The following is a 22,036-nucleotide window of genomic DNA, read 5'->3' as shown; positions in this document are numbered from 1 at the left end:
GCCCCAGGCATTTGCCTGGGTGGCACCAGGAATTTGTCACCAGCACTCAGAGCCCTCCAGGAGGGGATAATTGATATGGATGGAGACAACTGCATGGAGACAGACAAGCCACGGGGGAAACATCACTTCTGAAGCTTTGCAAGGACACCGGGAGGGCTCCAGGCCGGTCCCCGCAGAGGGACACCCTGTGTCCCCTGCCTCCCATCCCACATCCCCGCTCCATCCACGGCTGGGTGCACGAAGGGGCGCAGCTCACAGAAATACGACAGTGGAAACCAGACTCGTGGCGAGCGGGCAGAAATCCACGAGCTGCCTTTAGGGGCTTTGCTCCAGCACAGAACACAAAAGGTCCCCCAAAAAAGGGCAAAACCCACCGGCAGCCATCAGGGCTCCTCAAAGCAGCTTCGACTCCACATACGATTTAAAAACAACGTCTTTTCCCCAAATATCCATCCTGCCCTGCTGGGAAACAGGCTCACATCCTTCTGTCCTCTTCCTCCCCTCCTTGGGGTCTTCGCCAGCTGTTCCAGATGTGTTCAAGCAGGACCAGGCAGCGCTCTGGGGCAACTTCTCATGCTCACCAACCCCACACCACCACAGGGATGGGACAGGACGAGCTGTGGCAGCGACCCACAGCCACCCAGACGAGCTTGGAGCAAGGGGAGGGGATTTGGAAAGCAGAGGATGAAGATGGAGAACGGCCAACGCATCCCCACGTCCTTTCATTGCTCTCGATCTGTGTTTGCATCCGCTCCTTTGCTGTTTTTTTTTTCCCCTCCTCGCCTTCAGCACTAACGCAACGTCTGAGCGCAAACCTGCGCGCTTGGCACAAACCCTACGCAGCCCCCTGCCTTCGCCCTCCTGGCGAGGTGCTATCTGGTCTCCAGCGACTCCAGGTATTCCAGTGCTATGTCGTAGCAGAAATGATACTGCTCCTGTTCGGGGAGAGAGAGGGGAGAGTTAAGATCCCGAATTGTTTCTCAAAGCTGCCCCGTTCGAAGGCAAAGCAAGTTTCAACAGCCCTAAGGAAAAGCTGTCAAGCTCTACAGGACCTCACCAGGGCCTTCCTCCCTCTCCTGTCCCCTATAAAGCTCCTGCCAAAACAACACTGCCACAAACAACTCTTTTAGCAAACAATGCCCATTGCTGGGGAAAATGGATGAAACACCCGTTGGACACAAACACACCAACAGCACTGATTTTCCTGTATTTAGGGGGCACAGGGCATCTTCACCTCCCCCAGAAGGAAGGACAAGGACTGAACATCCCCTTAGCTTGAGGATCTGGTTTATTAATTGCGCCAGGGCTGAGCCTTCCCTGAAACCAAGGCACTTTTTACTTTTTGCTTCCCTCTACCTGGCTCCCTGACTGCAGGAGGACAAGCCCAACATAGCTGACTCCTATTTTTATAGCAAAGCTCACTGAAATTGGGCTCACGAAGGCTGTTTTGTCCATCCTCGTCCTCCTTTACGTGACCTGTTCTTGTGCTCTCCTGTCCTCGTACAATTTATAGCACACAAAACTACGGGGGAGCACAGACCTCCGAAGTGTCCAGCCCTATGAGATGTTGCTCCTTTCACGCGTCCAACAAGAAGGGGAAAAAATGGAAAACATTAAGGTTTCTGATGCCCCTGGGTGGAAGCATCCTGGGTCCCCTCATCTCCCCAAATCCTCGGCAGCATTATGGAGATGGCAGCTTGAGCCCCGGCGTGCAAATCCCGTTATCCCCAGGTGGGAGTGGGCAGAGGGGCTTCAAAGCAAGGAAGCTGCGGCAGCTTAGATTAAAAGCACATAAAGCTTCTGGATTAAGAAAAGGGATTGTTTCCATTTATTATAATATAAAAATAACCCCCCACGGGCGAGCAGAGGGGGAAAAAAGCACAAGCTGGATCCAGAGGGAAATGTTCTGCTCCGGCTGATCACTGCGGGGCTGCGGCTCCTTACACCGGGGGAGGATCCAGCCTCCAGCAGCTCCGGTAGATTGGGATTCCCAGAATAGCTGTTTCAGGTTCATTTGAGGCTGGAGGACGCTCATGTCCTGATGCGAAATGTCGCTTTTTTAATACCGTGGCAATTTAGCCCAATGGGGCTGGTGGCCTCATGCTTGTCACATCATCTTTCCATTAGCTGCGGCTCTCCCTCCGCTCCCCGGTCCCCTCCCTCACCTTCTTCTCCACTTTAATTCCTAATGCAAATCACATCCCCCTCAAAACCATTTCATTTCTCAATTTAGGGATTTTATAATCCGGGCAGGGCAAACGTTTCCGGCTGGCTTGCTTTGGAACCACCACGAGGCACCAGCCCAGCATGGGACGCATGGGGACGGCCACGTGCCTGCTCCCTCCCCGACCCTGCCATAGGGGGCCTGGAATAGGGCACAAAACTTTCACCCTCCCCAAACGAAACGTGGCTCCATCACCACCCCCAGCAGCTTGCCCACTAGGGCATCCTGCTCAAAACACCCTTCCCTTTTGTATTTCCAACAGGAATTTGTCAGGCTTCACCTCCCAGTCCTCAGCTCCCCTCCTGCCAGCACGAAACCATCCCATGGAACTGGCTGGGTGAATTTAACTCCAGGCTGTTTTCTCTAAATCACATCAGCAGGAAGGAAACCCCCTGCTCCAGCCGAGGATGGGGACAAGGAGCCAGCACCATGTGCCACCTCCCCAGGGACACCCCTGGGCACACGGGTGCTGCCGGGGGCTCAGCTTGGCCAAGCCAGGCAAGCAGCAAGTGACCTGTCCTGTTCCCAGCCCCACAACCCTCCAAAGAGCCCCAATTACAGAACCACAGGATGGCTGAGGTGAGAAGGGACCTCTGGGTCCATCTGGTCCTAGCCCTGCTCCAGCAGGGCCACCCAGAGCAGACTGCCCACAGCCATGTCTCCAGATGACTTTTGAAGATCTCCAGGAAGATCCACAGAGGAGACCCCACCACATCTCTGCTCCAGTGCTCTGTCACCCCTGCGAACCTGCCCTATTAGACCAGGGATGGGTTTCTGGCAAGCCCAGTGCCAAGGGCACGTCAGCACAGTGAGATGAAGGCAGCACCAAGGTGGCTTTCAAGAGGCTTTCACCTACCCACCCAGCTCAACCTGCTGGGGAACTCACCAAGACATGCTCCTGCAGGATGCCCCAATCACTAGTTGGGTTTGGGGTGGGAAATGAGGTTTTTTGGGGTGCATGAATCCCCCAGCACCTCGCCCCTCTGCCAGAGGCTTGCAGGAAGGCAGACGCACAGGGAGCAGAAGCCAGCACGGACACTGGCAGTGCCTGACGCTTACCAAGGTCTCCACCATGTTTGGCTTGTAGTTGCGGAGGGTCTTTGCAGCGTAGAAGACATCTGCCATGTTGTGACACTTGAGCATCTCCAGGATCATGGTGGAGGCACAGTAGGTGCCGCTCCGGCCGCCCCCGTTCCTGGTGGGAGAAGCACGTGCGGTGATGGCAGGAGGATGGCACCTGAGCATCCTCCTGCGCCGTCCAGTTCCCCCCGTTCTCTGCCCATCCCTCCCCTCCCAGCAGAGGTCCCAGAGCCCCCTGCAAAGTGGGGGACCTGGACTGGACCCTACTTCCTCACAAGAGCCAAAACAGAGCAAGAAAACGCCTTTTTGGACCATCAGGGCTAGACCGGTGCTGCGGAAAAATCATTCACCCTGGGGTGAAACCATCCGACACGGTCACGTCTGATCCCTGACAGCAACGGGGACTGGGGAGAGAAGAGCGAGCACAACGCCGGTGTTTTATAAAGCATGTTCTCAAATTATCCTTTGGCTAATGAAGACAGACGAGGCCGTAATTAATTTTTGATTAAAGGCTCGCCTGCTGTCTCTACCAATCTGTGAACGTGCTGGGTCCCATCTGAGCAGAGCGTGTGGAGTTTTGGGCACAAAAATTGCCCTGGAAAGGGCTTTTCAGAAGAATTTCTGGCAGGACTGTGGACAAAAGAGCTGGTGGCATCTCCCCCCCATGCAAGAGCCCGCTCCTCTCCAGAGGACACTCACAAGCAGTGCACCACGGTCCTGCCATCACCACTCTCCTTCTGCCACCTCTCCACTTGGGCCAGGAGGTGCAGGAAGGACTTCTTGGAGTCCGGGGTGTCTCGGTACGCCGACCACCGCAGGTACTGGAAATGCCGGACCATCAGGTGCCCCTCCTGCAACTAGAAAAGCAAACCTCATTAACGTGATCCCACAGTAATGGGATGTGCCCTCTGTTTTCCTTCTGCTGCCCTCTTTTAGCTCCACTGGAGGATTCACAGAGGGCTCTTGCCGTTTATTAATAGCAGAGGAAAAGAGGAAAAGCCTCTCCTAGTGCAGCAAGACGGATGGTTCCCAGCTCACATCGACCCATCAGTCCCACCACCAACGTGGTTTCCCCTAACCAGCAGCATCTCAGGCTGTCCACGTATCTCACAAAACTTGCCATCTCAGCCTCCCCCAGGGCTTCTCCATCACATCCTCACCTCGCAGGCAGAGGATCCCCAGGGGACACATTTTGTTGTGTTCACTGGAAGCCAGGAGCTCACCGAAAGCTGCCACCCACAGAACTGGGACGTGGTGGCAGCACGCCTTAATACCCTGGTAAGCTGGTTAGCCTTGAAACTAATCTGGTTAGCAGGCTGCGGGAGGAGGATTACATTCAGGGAGCTGAACGAGGCCAGGTTGCAGCCCAGCAGATGTGGGGCTCTTGCTCTGAAATACTCTGGGCACCAGGAGCAAACTCCTCTGACAGCCCACTATGGAAAACTGCAAGATAAATCTTGAAGCTTAGGTGCTCCTGATTTTTGGGTGGTCCTGTGTGGCCCCAGGGGTTGGACTTGATGACCTTCGTGATCCCTTCCAACCCAGGACACTCTCTGGTTCTGTGGCTCTGGGTGACAGCATTGGCTCACGGAGCTGGCTCCCCTCCAGCCACCAGCAGCCGGCACGGCTCGTTGAGAAGCAGCTCCTTGCATTTAGCAGTGCTCCTCCGGCGCTCTGCTCCCTGGGGAGATCTCTGCTCGGATCCAGAGACTGCGATCGCACTGCATTTTAATTCAGCAAGGGGCATTTTCTGCCACCAGCCGCAAAGGATTTCAGGCTGACACCCAGGAAGGGCCAGATGCTGCCATGGGGGGCACAAACCAAGACCCCCTGATTCCAGACCAGGCAGGAGCCATCTCCTCCAAGCCCAGACATTCCCCAAATTCCCTCTGCCTGATGACCTCCATCAGCAGACCATTGTCCTAAACCCTTCAGCACCCCCTGGGAGACGTACAGCCTTCAGGGTCATCACCTCTTCCCAGCCAGGTTCTGCAGTCAAACCAGCTCTTCCCTGCCTGAAACTCTGCACCTACACGTGCTGCTCATCACAATCCGTGTCCTTTCCCAATTTCACTCCATTTCTCCTCATTTAAAAGCAAGCCAAACTGACCAAGCATGAAAGCCGGGCTTGCAGTGAACGCTGCAGCAAGGACACAAAATCCTGGGCAGGTCTCACCCCAAACAAAAACTGCTCTGCAGGTCCCAGAGAGCCCACAGCACCCCGGGGGGCACTTCTGTCCCAAGGTGCACAGGCAGTGGGGTACAGACAGACCTCCAGGAGGACAGAAAAGGTCTTCTGTTGAGTTGTCTAAGATCTAAATTTGCGCCAGGGGAGGTTTAGGTTGGGTATTAGGAAAAACTTTACCAAAAGGGTTGCTAGGCATTGGGATGGGCTGCCCAGGAAGTGGTTGAGTCACCATCCCTGGAGGTATTTAAAAGACGTTTAGGTGTAGAGCTTGGTGATATGGTTTACTGGAGGGCTTGTTAGTGTTAGATCAGAGGTTGGACTGGGTGATCTTGGAGGTCTCTTCCAACCTAGACGATTCTGTGATCTTGTAGGGACGTGGGAACTGGAGGACGGTTGGATGGAGCCAACAGCACTGAAGGCTCCTCTCAGCCAGGAGGCAGCTGGTGCTGCACCCTCTGGACGAGCTGGGTTGGACTGAAGAGCATGGCAGCACCCACAGGTTGGGTAGTTTGTAGGGTGAGTTAGCCAGCCAAGCTCCAGGGCTGCGTGGCCTCACCAGGTACATTCTTCTGCTCTCCAAGGGTCTTCACTCTCACAAAGAAGCTCTTTGAGGTGCCCCAGCCCTTCCCCAGATCCACCCAGCCCTCCCCCACAAGCTCCTCCAGTTACCCGCACGGGGGGAGCCTGGTTGCACACAGCCACACATGGAGCCCCCCGACCCACCCCGTGCCTCACCCGCGTGATGTTCTGCACTCGGAAGAGCCGGGACACGATGTCCTCATCCGCCGCTCCTGAAACGTACTCCACCTCCATGGGGCCGTAGTGCTGGAGCCCGGGCTCGGGCCAGTACTGCAGGCAGGGCTGCGGGGAGAAGAGGCACAGCACCGTGACCGGGGACATGGGCACAGCACCTCACACCATGGGCAGCTGGCCCTGGAGGGGGCAGGATGGTCCCGAGGCCTGATCCTGCACTAGGATGGAGCAAGGCTTGGCTGTTCTGGTTTTATAATCAGCTTTGCCACCAGCAGCAAATGGGACAATGGGGACCCTCAACCCATGGCCAGGACATCCCCAAAATCACACCGGTAGCAGCCAACAGCCCAGGGAGGGCCGTGTCCCTCCCGTGTGTCCTGCGGGGCACTGATGGATGGCTCCGGCCAAGGGTCACGGCTGGGATTGTTTTCACACCCTGACAGCTGGGAAAGCAGCAGCAGTACAAAATATATGATGTTTGTCACCGCACTTTAACAGAACATTTAGCATTTCGGGCCATCTAACGGCTTGGGCCTAACTGCATGGCAAATGTGTTTGAGAAATAATTGGTTATTAATAGGGGCTATAAATCTCCAAGATCTCTAAGCCTTCTAGACTCAGAGCTATAATTTGGATATTAAAACTTCCTTCGGCAAGACATAGTTCAAGTGAGGGATATACCCTCTAAGTCACCTTTCAAAGCTGCCTGCTGTAAAGGCTGATTTATTAGCTGTTGGTCCTAAACTGGTAAACATTTAAGACCCAGCTAAATATTGTAACACAGACATCCCTGAAGAATAGATGTCCGGAGAGAGAGACAGGGCTGAATAATGAAGAAAAACGGCAGAGACCCTGCCAGGATGGCGCCGTGGGACAGCAGCTGCCCCACCACACTGCAGGGGATGGGGACAGGGATGGAGACGGGGACAGGCAGCTCCTGCTGGGCACCTCTGAACTAGGGGTTGAAAGAACAGGTGGACAGGGAAAAAATAAAATGTGGTTTTTTTTATTTTTTTTTTTTATCCCTTGCCGTGGTTCCCTGCAGCAGGGTTCAGCTGACAGCTGATGCTTTTGCTGCAGAGGCGATGCGTGGCCCCGGTGGAAGGACGGTGACATGGTGGCACTGCCACGGGGCTGGCTTGGAAGGGGCACTTTGTTCCCCCTGCAGGAGGGTAAGTGTGAATCCAGGGGCAAAACGCACTGGGCACCAACCCTGCTGGACCTGCCCGCTGCTCCTGTGTGGCACCCCTGCTGTATTTGTATTTATACCACTTGTATTTACACCACTCAGGACCAGTGCTGCATCCATGTCCTTGTGATGAATGCTACAACTGCCAGTCTGGGTCATTTACATCGTGTATCTGATCTCACCTCATCAAATAAGCCAGCTAATGAAGTCTTCTCCAGACATCCATTAAGCATCCATAAGGGTAATTTTATGTAAAATCCAGCAAGTTTCCTCACTGAATTAACGTTACAGACCTGGAGTGGACTTTTACATCTGCTCTGGCCGTGGCTCCAGCTCCCTGGCCACCTCGGGTGAGGGATTCTGTCCCCTCTCTATAGGGGACAGGTGTCAGGGGACATCTCCCTCCAGCTCAGCAGACCTGCACATCCCATCAACACCGTAAAGCCACAGGACAAACACTGCAGCAGGCTCATTTATAAAGCAGCATGCACAAGTCACCAGTCATTTGGAAGACAAACACCTGATGGCTTGGCACCGAAAAATCACCCCTACCAGGGCAGAGCACTGGAGGGGCTGACAGTGTGCAAGGAAACCACAAACCCTCTCATGACAGGAGAGAGGGAAGGACACACCTTGCTGGAGAAACATGGTCCTGGTGGTGCATCCCAGCAAAAAAAGAACCAGGGGAGTCCCATTCTGTGCCAAGCTGAACCAAAACATCTCAAAGAAGCAGGGAAATCCCCGTGCCTCAGTTTCCCCTTTTGTAAAAGGAGGATAGAATCAGTTCTTTAATGCTGAACTTCCCCTTTCCTGTTAACTTTTTATCTCCTCTGGGTATCCACAAAGATTATAGGACAGTAACGCAATGTCAACCCAACGTCAACCCAACGTCAAGCAGGACAGGGTCACTTGCAGGGCCAGCAGCAGCACTCACCCAGGCGGAGTTGGACTGGTTGAGCTGGTTGAGCATGACGATGGAGGTGCAGCCGTAGTCGTACACCAGCCGCCAGAAGTCGGTTGTGGTGTTCTGCAGCGGGTGCAGGGTGACGATGAAGGCAGCGCTCTTGGTGTAGCTCTGCAGCGAGGGAAGATGGGCACCGTTAAGGATATGGCGGCAGCACTGAAGCCATTGCTGTCACACCCCAAAAAAAGGGTGCTGAGTGCCAGTAAAGCCATTGGCTTCCCTGGCATTGGCCTCGGTCTTGGTGCCAGGAGATGCTATCAAACCAGGTCCAGGCTATTGGTGAGGATGAAAGCATCGGCTTTCTGCTCTTGGCTCTAGCAGGGAAAGGCGTTCTGAACACAACTTGGAAAGAGAAATCACTCTGGATCCTAGAACAAGCACAGCTGGGTGGCCCCAGCCCTGAGTAAAAGTGCCTCTGCATCACCCCCGGCCTCACCACCGCTGTGCCCCAGCACCTTTGGGCACCCCAAGCAGCAGAGACAACCAGCTCAGCTTATTTTCAGGCGGGAAAGGAAACCAGAATGAAAGACCTCAAGAGAAAGGAGAAACCGCTTCAGCTCCTAAAAATACCACCCCTCAAATTACAGACGGAGGGAGGGAAAGAGGCAAAAGGAGAAAGGGGAGGTTTCCAGAAAGGAAACTGGGGTCCCTCCTTCCCATCAAACCCAACAGGGACCCAGAGAAGCTCAGCTGGGTGCCAGCACCCTCCCAGCAGGACTGGCTGTGCCCAAGCACAACCTCCCCAAGCACAACAGGAGCAGTGACGAGGTTTCCATCCTCCTTCATTAACCACACATGCCTCTGGCACCTGCACTCCTTTTGCACCCATGTCAGCGAAGGTTCTGCAGCTCTGCCGGTGCCTCCACCGTGCTCAGCACCAGCGGTGGGCAGCACGGACCATGGATCTGACAGGCAGACAGACTGACTGAGCTAATGGCTTTGGCACTAAAAGAAAATGAGACTTTTTTTGTTTGTTTTCTAAAGAGGGAAATGGATTTTAGCCCTTCAGCAAGAATTTCATCCAAAGGGCTTTTTGTGTCTGTATAGAAATGTATTCTCTGACCCGGGCAGTCCCTGTAGCAGAGATTAAGGAAGAGAGGCTCAGTGATGTATAAACACAAAATGGATGTGCAGACCCCAAGCAAGCCGAAAACAAAGCTGCCAGCACACGATCGCCACAGCCTCCATTTGCCGGCTGCTGCTCCGGAGCCATCAAGCAGCCACCTCCGGCGCAGGAACTGCTCCTGCTGCAAGCAAATGCAGGTACAAGATCCGTACACAGACGCAGCGAGATAAATCACCGTCTGGGGGAAAAACGCAGGGCTGAGCCAGGAGGTGCTGCTGCTCAGGTGCTCGGAGATGCTGGGGGGAGGCAGGGGAGGGGAGGCTGCCCAGGGCACGCGGAGCTGCGAGGCTCAGCCAAAGCACCCAGCTCGCTTCCAGAAAGTGGTTTCGGTGACAAATGACCCATCACTCCACACTCCGGGCTTGCAGCAAGCCTCTCTGCTCTGCTTCGCCATCACTAGCAGGCAGGAAATAGCTTTTCCATGACGGGTGGCCTTTCTGATTGCACGAGGGGACACACGGTGGCTTTGGGACCACTTTGGAGCCCCCTGAACTGCAGCAGAAGGGGCAAGAAGCACGCACCGCGGGATGCTGGCAGCACGCAGGGAGGCTTGGTGCTAACAACCCCCTGCCAGAGCTCAGTCTCCCTTCCGTGCTCCAGTTTCACTACAAAATAAATGAAGATAGTGCCCTGACCTTCTTTTGTGAGCGATGAAAAGCTCTTCTGAGACAAGCAAGATGCCACTGCACAAAAGAAGGGGTGAGGGACCACACTGTGCTGGTTCCTGCCCTTCCTGCGCAGGCTGGGGCTGACACGTGCCCACACCTTTGTGTGTTTGTACGAAACGAGGCACTGTGAGTGCACACTGAGCAAGGGTTTGGCATGACAAGCCACCCCACAGCCTACAACAACCCCACCACCCGCAGCGTGCCCACTCCTGCATTGAAAGGGGGGGCTCAGGCTGCATGCTGCAGGCTGCACAGGCACTGACCACTCTGCAGGATCAGCAGCGAGCCACAAAACCACACCAGGCTTCCCCACATCCCCTCTGCAAGCCCAGGGCCCCCATATCCAAGAGGGACACCCTTGAAATTATACCAATGACACCCAAGAAACCCAGCATTTCCACCCACAAGGGCACCAAGGCTCGCCTCATCCCACCTCCAAGCCCACACACCATCCAGGGAGGTTTGCAGCGTGGCGTGGGGACCCTGAACCCAAAGCAGCCGCTTCCTTCTCCCCCCCAGATCACACGTACATCGGTTAAGGCCGCGTTGATGTAGTTGTTGCTGTCTCCGTCCACGGAGATGAGGAAGGGAAGGCATCGGTCGGGCGGCAGGACGTCCATGCTGCGGTTCCTCTCCCGGTTGCGGGGCAGGAGGGCGATGCTGCACTCCTCCACGTCCAGGTGGGGAGTGACCGAGTTCAGGGTCTGCAGGCAGACGCGCTCCCCTTAGCTCCATCCCTGCTGGGACCGGTCCCCAGATCCCCTCCTGGCTCAGCTGGGAGTTTGAGAGGGGCGGTGGGGGTTTCGGGGCCGCTCACCTGGAACTCCTCCCGCAGCTGCGAGGAGTTGCTCTGCGGCTCTATCCTCACCATCTCCTTGTAGGTGGGCTTGAACTCGCTGGCGGGGATGCTGGTCTCCCCGCACAGGCAGGCTTCCAGGATGGCATCGTGGATGAAGACGTACTGCTCCTTTTGGGGAGGGAAGAGGCTGAGCTGGGCAGTGAACACGGGAGGTTCCTCCTCCTCCTCCCCCATCGCCCAGCCCCCTCTCTGCCAGATGACTTTGTGCAAAGCCAGGGCAGCTTCTGCTTGCGGGCAGCAAAACTGCCTCGTGCTCCTGCTGCAGCTCTGCCAGCCCTAGAAAAACCACCCCACAAGGCTGAAAAACAACAGGATGGGTGCTGGCTTTCCCTGGGACATGATTTTGGTGACGCACCAGGCTGGAAGGACTTTACAGCCTGGAAGGGGATGGCAGAGTGAGAGCGATCCCTCTGCAAGCTGCTGGCATCAGCAGCATGACCCACCCCATGTCCCTGCTCACCTCCGTCTGTATCATGTTGATCCTCCGCGAGCACAGCGTCTTCACGCAGTTGTAGATGTCCACAACGCCCTCACACTCGGCCATGTCCAACATGACATCCAGGACGATGTAGCAGCCGGTTCTCCCCGTGCCAGCGCTGGAGGAAAAAGGGAAAACAAAGCAGAGATGTTCCCAGTCCACATGGCACCCACACGAAGCCCCAGGTGCCAACAAGGTCTGCGCAGGGCTGGCGGATGTCACACACCTCCGTAACGCAGCCCTCAGCCTGGCTTTCCCTTCATCCACCCCCTCCACACACCCACACGCTGCTGCAGGGCTGGGGCTGTGCGTGGGAGCTCATGGAAAAGGGGAATCAGCGCCTTCGCACAGCTGCAATCCACGATTTTTGCAACAAACCCGGCAGCCCTGAGTGCCGACAGTCCTGCGGGACCCCTCCCTAAAGGGTGCTGCAGGAGGATGCTCAGCACCATGCCCCAATGCTCAGCACCGTGCCCCGATGCCCGCAGCCAGAGCAGGCAGCAGCCCAAATCCTGGCACCTTTGGCCCTGCAGCCAGAGAGCGACCGAGGCCGAGCCCCCCAGAACAGAGCCGCCCCCCTGCTCCTTTCCCACAAAGTGCTCCGCAGTGAAATCCTAATTTCTGGGGCTGATGAATCATTCGGCGTGATTATCAGCGATTACATACTATGGGAACTAATCACACTGGTTCTTGCCAGTGAATGAATACTGATGAGGCAATTGACAGGGAGAAATCAAATAAAAAATCCCTCCCGTTCACTGGCTCCTCCTTGTTTGCCCGGCTAAGGAAGAGCCATTAACCTGTCACACACCTGCGTGAAGACAGAAAACCACTGCTCCCAGCTCTGCTTTCCCACGGCCAGACCCGGGGACACGCTGTGGGGACAGGGAACGGCGCTGCCCCACGGGGCAAACCCAGCATCTCCCTCTGGGCAAACCCAGCGTCCCGACACAGCCACCGCCGGTGGCCCAGCCACCCATCCTTCTGTGCCACCATCTCCCATGGGGACAAAGCTGGGGCAGCACCCAAGGGTGCTGGGGCAGCACCCACAGCAAGATAACTCTCTGCCACCCACCCCAAGCTACCCACAGCCCTAGGACGACTCCTTACAGCCCGCTGCCTTCACACGGGGACACCCAGCTGCACACCCCAGCTCCTTCCCTGCCTCGGCCCTCCCTTTCGTTACACATTTCCTATTTCTCTGCTGAACCGTACAATTCCCAGGCTTTTCAAAGGCTGAGCACCCGCCCGTGACACATCGCGCCGCCCCGTGCACATCCCAAAAACCCAAAAACCCGTGTGGGATGGGGACGGTCCCCGCGCCCACCTGCAGTGGATGACGATGGGGCCGGCGTCGGGCGGCGTGGACGCCTTCACGCGGCGGATGAAGGCCAGCAGCCCCGTGGCGTGGTAGGGGACGCCGTGCTCGGGCCAGGACGTGAAGTGGAACTGCTTCACCTCGTGCCGGGCCGAGTAACCTCGCTGCAAGGGAAGGGCAACACGGTGTGAGGCGGGAGGATGGACAGATGGATGGACAGACAGATGCTGCGTGAAGCTGGGAACTGCAACGGGGGCGCTGCATGTGGCAGAGCAGCAGGAGCAGCCCCTGAGCTTGCTTCAGCTGCTTTGTGCAAGCCCTTGGGACAAAACCCCTGCAGCAGGGATGCTAGAGAAGGGCACAATCCTGCCCCAGCCACCCAAATACCCAATTTCCCTTGGAATCGAGGATTTTCGCAGCCACACCACAGTCGGTCACTTCAGGAGCCCTACAGCTCTCTCCTCCTCAGCTGCAAGAGGGTTAAAAACAACCAGAGAAGGCAGCAGCAGCCCTGGGGCAATCTGGATCCGTTCCATGAGCATCTTTTCTACCTGCCTCCTAACTAGACAGTAATTTCATGTTCCTTTAGATTAAGGGGTGAATTACACCGGCTCCATCCCCAGGTACCACGCTGGAAAATAACTGCCACATTACGCACGCCGCAGCCTGGAGGGGAAAAAGCATCATTCATCCTCCTTTGCAATTACACGGCGCTCACCCTGAAATTCAATGCTCACCGCTGACCACAGAAACAAAAGCAGAGCTGAGCCGTGTGCCCAGACAGAGGGCACAGGGCCAGGACAGGGCTTGCAGCAAAAAGCACAAAGGGAGGAGGTCTCCAGGCTTGGAGGTGGCACCTCCAAAGATGCAGAAAGCCCCACACTGGGGTAAATTAAGAGGGTTTTGGTAAATGTTAACAGAGAATGGTTAAAGATGCCTGAGGTCTGTCCTCTGCCTGCTGGGTCAGGCAGGATCCTGGCTGATGGGAGCGTACCCTCTCGAGAGCGAAGGTGCGCACGGCGTACTCTGCCAGCGTCTCTGACTGCACCAGGGTGATCTTGATGTCCCCGTACATCTCAGAGTCATCCGGCCAGTATTTGGAGCATTTCACCTGCAAGGAGGGGACAGGATGGGCTTTCCGGCTCCTGTGGAGCAGATTGCAGAGCCACAGGGTAGGAAGGAGCGAAGGAGAGGCTTACCCGGCCCACCTCCACCAGCTTGGTTATCATCACGATGCTGGAGCAGTGCTCCTGCCACACCATGCGCCAGAAGTCGTACACCATCTCCTGCTTGGGACCTGCGGGATGGACAGAGGGGGCAGCTGTGTGGGCTGGGTGCTATGGGATCCTCAACTGGCCAGCACGGCACAGCCAGTGGTGGAAAATTTGGTCCTGGTGATCCTTTGGCTAGGACAGCTGACCGGCTTTGCTATTGCCCCATTTGGCCCCAAAACCAGCCCATTTCCTCCCTTTTCTCACAAACACAAGGTTAAATACCCCAGGGACAAAACCCGGCTGCTAAATCCAACAGAGAGAGAAGAGAGGGGGTCGACTCACCTTGGGTGGCTATGAAGTGGTTGGACCTGTGGTAACCCTGCAAGGGAAGCAGAGGCGTCAGGCCCGGGGGGGGCCATGGGGCACTCGAGCACTGCCCCACCAAACCCTTCTGTCACCACCAGCAGGTCCCCAGGCTGGCCGTGCCACCAGCCCGGTGCTGCCCCAGCACCCTGTCCTGGCCCAGATCTCGTCCCCCCCAACCCAGCAAAGGCTTTTGTGAACCCCCCAGCCCGCATCCCCCTTCTGAAACAGCACCTCCAAAACATCCCAGGCTCCTCCAGCAACACTGCTGAGTACGTCCACACCACCACGAGGGCCTGATGAGAACTGCCCAGCCCACGACTGCCCCTGACTTTGTTTCTCCCCCCATTCCCACTCTGGCCACACGTTTTACCAAGCCTGCCTCTCACGGGCACTATCCTACACCTTTATGCAGGGTGACGGCCCCATGCCCAGGAGCAGGGAACCATCTACTTACTTCTCGGTTAATCCGAATCTGAACGATCCCGTTTGGACACAGGTTTGAGAAAGAAAGATCAGAGACAGACATTAGTGAGGCAGAGCTCAAGAGATAGGACAGAGCCACAGGGCAGGAAGGACAGACGGGGACAGGCACAGGGACACTGCTCGGGCACAGGGAGCCCACCACAGTGCCATCAGGCCTCCTTTGCTGGATGATGTCCTCTGGACAGGAGGGAAGAATGGGATCTGCTGCTGCTTCTAGATGTGAGGAGCCCACAGAGCCCCCCTGAGCTGTTCCTCACTCAGTGCCTAACGAAGCCTCCACCAGAGCCCAGAGACACGAGTCTCCCCTGGGCTTGGCATTGCTGGAGGCACTGGGATGTCATTCTGGGGGCTGAGCTCTGCCCAAATTGCAGCACTGCTGTACCGGGGTACCCCAAATTCAAGCACTGCTGCCCCCTGAGCCCAGGGCGAGCCACCAGCCCATCCCTGCGTCCCCCCCAGCTTCTGCATCCTATACCCTGGGTAGGCAATGATCCTGGGACCATGGCGAGGAGAACAGTGAGCATAGAAAAGGGGATGAGGAAGGAGAGGAGCAGAGGAGAAGGGAGAGATGCAGCTGCGTGGGACAGGGACAGAAATGAGCAGAAATTTCTGACGGACATAAACCAAACCAGGCTTGTCAGAGCCCAGCCCTGCTCAACTCCCTGCAGGGCACAGACCCCGACGGCCCCACGGGACACTCAGCCCCTGCCAGAGGGGACCACGGCCCCGTCCCCACTTACATCGATGTAGTTGGCGTTGATGTAATCCGAGTTGGGATCGCCCAGCAGCGGATGGAGCTTCACACGGTGCCGGTCATCTGGGAGGCAAGGGGAGAGGGTGGCATCAGGAGGTGACAGGGACAGCGTGTCACCTGCCCACCTTCAGTGTCAAACGGGGCCCTGGGCAGTGCCAGCTCCAGGACAAAGCTCCAGAGAGCAGCACGCCGCAGGGGGAAGCAGCAGCAGGGCTCCTGGAGGACCTGGTGGGTCCCCATCCCTGCAGCAACGTGCAGAGAGCATCGTGTAGCCCCTGTGTCACCCCCAACCACCTGCACTCCCACACCGGGAGCACCCCGGGGCGCACCAGAGCCATATTGTGGGTGTTGCCGCTGTTGAAGCACCCCAAAATGTCCCATCTTCAATTGCTCCCAGCTCCAGCCCTCCCGTTTGCACTGGTGCTGATCCCACAGGAGCTCCCAGGCCTGGAGCCCCGCTGAGCAAAGCCTTCTGCTGCCCCTGACCAGCCAAACCCCATCAGTTTATTCTTTGCCACAGACCAGATGGTTACCAAAAACCGAACCAACCAACCAACCGGCCCTTTAGAAGGCTTCTCACACCCTTTGGGCTACCCAAGCCTTTGTTACAGGCACTCACATGTCGACACGTGGTCCTGTCTCCCTTTGGTTTTGTCTTTCTTCTTCGAAGCATCCCAGCCTTCAAAGAAGCTCTGCAAGGAGAGGTGGCTGTCACAACCCAAGGACAGGGCTCTGGGGACACCCCCAGCCCCAAAAGCCTCCCCAGGGCGCAGGGGCAGACGCGCCAACTCCATAGCAGCTCTGCCAGCTCCATGCTTCTGTTGCATCCACAAAATGCCCCATTTTCCAGCAAATTATGTGCTGCCCATTTTTTTTTCCCAGCTTTTTTTTTTTTAATCTCCCCAGCCCCTTTCTCTCCCCAGCACAGAATAGGTTTGTGTGTAATAACAGTAACATTCATAGATTGGCATAAGAGGAGGAAAGTGGAAGGAAATTACATGTTTTCTCCCCTCCCATAATATCTGAGTGCTTTCAAATGACTAGTTCCAAGAACATACAGCAGCTTTTCAAGGAGCACTAATGATTATAGCCAGCCCTGGTTTGTCCAATACATGAAAAGGGGGGGAAAAAAAGCTCCTGCACTTGAAACAACTAAACATTAAACAGTAATTTCCCTGGGAAATTTCAATCGCCGGATCTGTGGGACACCGAGGAGTCAGGAAATCAACACTGCTGGGCGCGCTGCAGCGGAGCCGCGCCGAACACCGCGCTCCGTTACAAGAGCTGCAGCCCCACGAGGTTGGATGGGCACGATGCGAGTGGTGACCCTTGGGGGACGTCCTTCCCCTGCAGCCTCACCACAGCCTTGGGAGCTGCTGGATTGCTGTGCAATTGCTCGGAGGAATTGCTCGTCCTCGGGCTGTGCCCAGTCAAAGGGAGGGCACGGTGGAGAGGGAGGAGGTGGCAGGGAGGTGACACCGCCGGGTGTTTGCCCAGGAGGACCTGAGCACGGAGAAGCATCCCCAGGCCCAGCAGGAGATGTTGGGTGACTCACTGCATGGCTGCCAGAGCTGTTGGGGCTCATCTCATCTGATTAAATCCTGAGCTGCCAGCACCAGAAACCCAATCCAGACCAGCCAGAAAGCAGGGACACCCCACGTGCTGACAGCACCCAATGATTCAGGATGCCCAAAGAGCTCAGAGAGCTCGGACACCCACCTCCTCCCCTCCAGAGAACCGCAGCTCCAAATTTGGAGCATCCTCTTGCACGTGGGTCCTCCCCATGCCATGCCACATCACAGGGGACGTGTCCATCCAAAAACCCACCCTCCCCAAGACACTGGCACGCGAGGCTCTCACCTCATACTCCTGCTTGAAGCCATAGCCTTCAGCCGTCTTCATCTGGTTTATGTGCTGGAGGAGGTCGGCCACGCGCACGGCGGGATGCAGCTGCCCGGTGTGGTACGGGGACCCTTTGCGGCCACACTGGCGACGAGGGGAGCCCCCAAGGAGGCTGCTGGACTCGTTGACCACGCTGCTGCGCTGGTCACCTGCGGGCAGGGGGGGGAGAAACAAGACCATCAGGGGAGCAACGCCTCTAGGACCACAGCAGAGCTCTTTAAAACCAGTGGGCAAGATCTTAGGGGGCTCATGTGCTTATTTCCCATCGATTGGAGGGCTTAGAGCAGCAAGAGCTACGTGCACAGACATCCACTTGAAGCCCCACCTCGAAGAATTGCATTGCCAACGTCTCCAAACCAGCCTAAGGGTTAATTCTCCTCACTGCTGGACCCCATCAACTTATTGCTAGCAGCGACACAACGGGCTTTGCTGTTGCTTAACGGGCAAGTTCATACAGTGTTTTACCCAGTCCGTGCCTTTGCCATGTAATTACCAGCATCCCACACAGCCGTGTGCCTGGCCAGCAGACGGAATCCCAAAATTGGGGTTTGGGCAAGAACTGATGCTTCCCACTGCTGCCAGGAGAGGCGGCCGGCGCGGAGCCCGCAGCACCAGCACGCAGCTCTGCTGCAACGGTGAGCCCTGGATGCGGTTTCCCTAACAACACTTCTAAAAACCGCCCGTGCCAGCTCGCTCACACAGCTGCCAGGCTTTTTATGGGGTTTGCTTGGATGCAGGGCGCACCCCTTGCTCGTGCCGACATCCCCCCGCTCCCTGTGCAACCCGCACAGAGACGTTCTCCTTTGGGGTTACTGGGAAATGAACCGCGATGTGCCGGCAGCTCCGGGCAGGCTGGGATCTGCACAACCAAACGCTGAGGAGCCTCTTAGATTTTCTTACAAATGCATTAGGGGCTTGGTTTAAACGCAAGGAAACTGAGGCAGGCTGAGAAACAGCCCACAGCGGGTTACGGAGCAGCCCGGGCATTTATCCCCATTAAAAAGCGATGGTTTGGGGTCAGTGCGGCTGCAGCAGAGGCTGAGCCTCCCACGTCTCCTTCTCCACCCCTCAGCTGAGCAGAGGGATGGGGAACAGCCCGGAGATGAGCAGGAAAGCAGCTCCAGCCCAGGTGGGAGCAGGATGGGGCCCCTCAGCCCCCTTCTTAAAAGAAACCCAGCACAGTCAGCTCTCCCGGCTCCGAGACAGAGGAAAAGCTCCGTACAAAGCAGCCCAGTTACGAGCATTTCAAGAAACCCCAGTAGGAGCGTAACTGAAAAATAATACACCTATACGGATGCATTAAAAGGAGGAAAAGTTTGCCCTCTGGGCTTCTATTATCTGCAAGACAATGCCAGGAATCATATTAATCCAGCAGTCAGCGGAGAGGAGCTGTGTGTAAGCAGCATCTTGGAGTTACTGTAACAGATGTTATTAGCATATGGTTGAAACTGGGGCACTGAACGAGTTATTTTACAACTAAATCAGCGCCGAGACGCATCCTCCAGTGGGTGTGAAGTTATCAGTCTCCCTCTGATATGAACGCTGTGGCTCTTTAACCCTCTACACCCCGCAGCTGTGCACAGCGACACAAAACACGTCCAGCTGGAGCCGAGGAGCCGATTTGGGCATGCTGCTGCTGCTCCAGAGCTGGGCACGCCGTGGTTCCCCGTCCTTACCCCGGTTGCTGTAGTTGTGGGTGTCCATGAAGGACAGCCCCAGCCTCTCGTCCTCCTGCAGCGTGCTCTGGTCCGTGAAGCTCCGGTCGATGGCGCTCATCATGTGGGTCTTCTCGTGGCGGTAGTTGATGGTCGCCTTGGTCATGTTGACGGGTTTGCTGCAGCGGGATGGGAGGGGAGAAGTGGGGGTGAGCAGAGCTGTGCTGGCCGTGCTGCCAGGTCCCCAATCCAGAGACCCTTCGGGCACCAGGATGGATTTTTTCCCCTGCTGCTTTGGTTTTCTGCTGCCCCGATCCAGCTGCAGCCCCGCACGGAGCACCTCTCGCTGGCTGGAGCAGGTCCAAACCACCCATCCTCTGTCCCCCTCTGTCGCCAGGTTGGGGAGGACAAGCAGAAGACCCAAACCCACATCACCCAAGGGACCTCACAGCTCCCGGCGGGTACAGGACCCTGCAGGACGCTGCCAAAACTCTGCATTCAATCAAGCATCAGCCGCCCCAGCAGGAGCCGAGCCGTGCTGGGTATCTGGCCCTTCCTGCTTACGCTTCCTTTGGTCTCTAACGAGCTCAGAAGCATTATTTTCCCAAGCCAAAGAGGCCCTTAAAACGTACTTGACAGAGAAAAGGACTTGTTGGAGTGGAGAGCAGCAGAGCAAGGGGGGCAGGAGGAAGGGAGGGGAGAGAATGACAATTACTTACGGGTAATAGGAATAAGAATAGTAGTTCCTCCTGGCAGGCGTGCAAACAAAGAGAACGGCAGAAATTGCATAAGCAGCTTTTCTCCGGCGGAGCAAAGGGAGGCTCAGGAGGCTCGGGGACACGGTGAGGGAGGGAAGCGATGGGCACACTGCAGCCAGCCCCAAGCAGCTCGGGGCGCTATCCCTCCTCTCCAGCCCTCCTTCCCCATGGGGCCATTCTCTTTTTGCTCCAAAAAGCATCAAACCACGGGATGGAAGCCGAGGGCGGCTCTTCCCTGCACCTGGCAGGGAGCCTTGGAGGGCAGGTAACGGGCTGCATGTGCCTGTGAGTTACTATCGGGGAGCCCGGAGCTGTCAGACAAAGCCCTGGGGACTTCAGCCCTCCTCAGTGCTCAGGAAATTAAATGCTCCCAACAGAAACCTGGCTCCCCTTTTGCACCTGCAGGAGCCTGGGCATCCTGGCAGCGGGGCCAAGCACCGGCTCTTGTGGCCACCACGGTCCCAGGGCGGGCAGAGAGGTGTCCGAGGGGATATTTCCCGTTTTGTGAGACTGAGCAGCAAACACGCCAAGAATTTAGGCCCTCCCCAGTGAGCTGAGGAGGCAGCCCGCTCATTTCCCCATCGGGAGAAGTGGGGTCGGGGCGCCGCGTTTCCAGCCTCTGCTGCCTGTCACCATTCATTACGGACAGGCGGATTCTGGGGCCACATTTCCATTGCACCACGTCAGCGTTTTTCCAACGGCAAAATGCTCCGGAGGAGATTTATGAGCCAGTCCCGGCTTCCCGACAGCCCCCAGTTCGGGGCCCTCGGTGCCGGAGCTGATTTGTGGCCCCCTTCCATCGGTTCACACCAGGATGCTGAAGCAAAGCAGCTCCTCCTCCTGCCCCAGACCGGTGGAAATGCAGCGGTTTTCTACCCACTGACCCAACAGCATCGTTTGTAGGAACTAAAGGGCTTCAAATGCAGCAGCACCAGCGGCGTTTGCTCCGTGCAGGACAGGTCCAACACCGCATGCACGGGCAGGCAGGGAGCTACGGGCTGATCCTGCACTTTGCACGGCGGTGATGGGACACCGCAGCCTTGCTTTCAAGCTGGCACAAATCAGCAAGAATCCCTCCAGGTGATAACCAAAGAGCTCTGCACTTTGCATGGGCTGCAGCTGTTTTGCTCCCCCCGGCCATTCGCACACTTTCCTTATTTCACTCCCGAGCCCGGCACGGGGACGATGTTTAATTGCTGCCCTTTTCTCCCCATTGTGCCAGCCCTGCTTTAATGCCCCCCCGGCTCTGCTGCTTCGAGCCCCCTGCATTAAGAGGCCACTTTCCGGGGTGCTGCACTCCAGCAAAAAGCAGTGGCCGCGGCCCCAACGCTCCCGGGGATGAGTGTCCTGGAAAACCCTCGTCCTCCTCCCTCCTGCCCCACCGAGCTTCCCAAATATCGGCCGGCTGAAATGGCCATGGCTGCATCCAGGCAGATGCTCGAGCTGGGGAGCACAGGGACCCACCCCAGGAGGAGTTTGGGGTCCCCAGGGAGCAGAGTGCAGAGCCCTGAGAGGCTCCCCTCCAGCATGCACAGGAACTGGAACGTCTCAGAGCCAGAAAAACTGGAGGCTACTGAAAAATCAGTATTTCTGCATTAAAATGAGCACCCACGTCCTCCTGCCCAGCCTGGGAGCAGGAAGCCCTGTTCATCCCGGTGCCCTCGAGCACAGGGACGGTGACAGAGGGGCTCAGCACCACCCCAGGACCCCTGAAGCTGCAGCATTTCAGTCCCTACAGAACCGGCAGAGCAGCACGAAGCCAAGAAGGAGCAGCAAAGGACTGGAAAACACGGGGGAGAGCGGTGGAACAAAGCTGCAGAGGGTGAAGGGGCATCCCAGGACTTTGTCCTTTGGTCGCCCAGTGTCACAGGCAGGACACAGCCTTTTTTGCTGCTGTGCCTGGGTTTATTCCACGTCCTCGATCCATGCAATGCCCCGGGTGCTCAGCATCTCCCTCCATCCCAGGCGGGCTGAACACCACCGAGCCATCAACACCAGCCCTTCCCCAGGCTCCCGGCAGGCAGGGGAGGGTTGGATGGGGCAGGGGAAAAAAATGG

At 56.8% G+C, this 22,036-nt stretch overlaps 1 protein-coding gene across 1 annotated transcript in view; it reads right to left on the bottom strand.

The window, feature by feature from the left end:
* Positions 1 to 872: 872 nt before the first annotated feature.
* PTPRU (protein tyrosine phosphatase receptor type U) overlaps positions 873 to 22,036 on the bottom strand; it is a gene marked incomplete at both ends in the record, with an annotated part of 52,594 nt that continues 31,430 nt past the window's right edge. The window contains 16 exons of the mRNA XM_084300809.1: positions 873 to 935; positions 3,284 to 3,419; positions 4,004 to 4,161; positions 6,228 to 6,353; positions 8,369 to 8,509; positions 10,723 to 10,896; positions 11,010 to 11,159; positions 11,512 to 11,647; positions 12,857 to 13,011; positions 13,842 to 13,958; positions 14,047 to 14,144; positions 14,404 to 14,440; positions 15,651 to 15,727; positions 16,284 to 16,356; positions 17,525 to 17,715; positions 19,243 to 19,400. Coding sequence (XP_084156935.1) covers positions 873 to 935; positions 3,284 to 3,419; positions 4,004 to 4,161; positions 6,228 to 6,353; positions 8,369 to 8,509; positions 10,723 to 10,896; positions 11,010 to 11,159; positions 11,512 to 11,647; positions 12,857 to 13,011; positions 13,842 to 13,958; positions 14,047 to 14,144; positions 14,404 to 14,440; positions 15,651 to 15,727; positions 16,284 to 16,356; positions 17,525 to 17,715; positions 19,243 to 19,400 — 1,990 coding nt within the window. The remainder of the gene's footprint in view (positions 936 to 3,283; positions 3,420 to 4,003; positions 4,162 to 6,227; positions 6,354 to 8,368; positions 8,510 to 10,722; positions 10,897 to 11,009; positions 11,160 to 11,511; positions 11,648 to 12,856; positions 13,012 to 13,841; positions 13,959 to 14,046; positions 14,145 to 14,403; positions 14,441 to 15,650; positions 15,728 to 16,283; positions 16,357 to 17,524; positions 17,716 to 19,242; positions 19,401 to 22,036) is intronic.

This window comes from Netta rufina, assembly GCF_964035555.1.
Source record: "Netta rufina genome assembly, chromosome: 23".
In the NCBI taxonomy this organism is placed as follows: domain Eukaryota; kingdom Metazoa; phylum Chordata; class Aves; order Anseriformes; family Anatidae; genus Netta; species Netta rufina.
The sequence above is the reverse complement of the archived record's forward strand: the minus strand, read 5'-3'. Positions and strand labels throughout refer to the sequence as shown.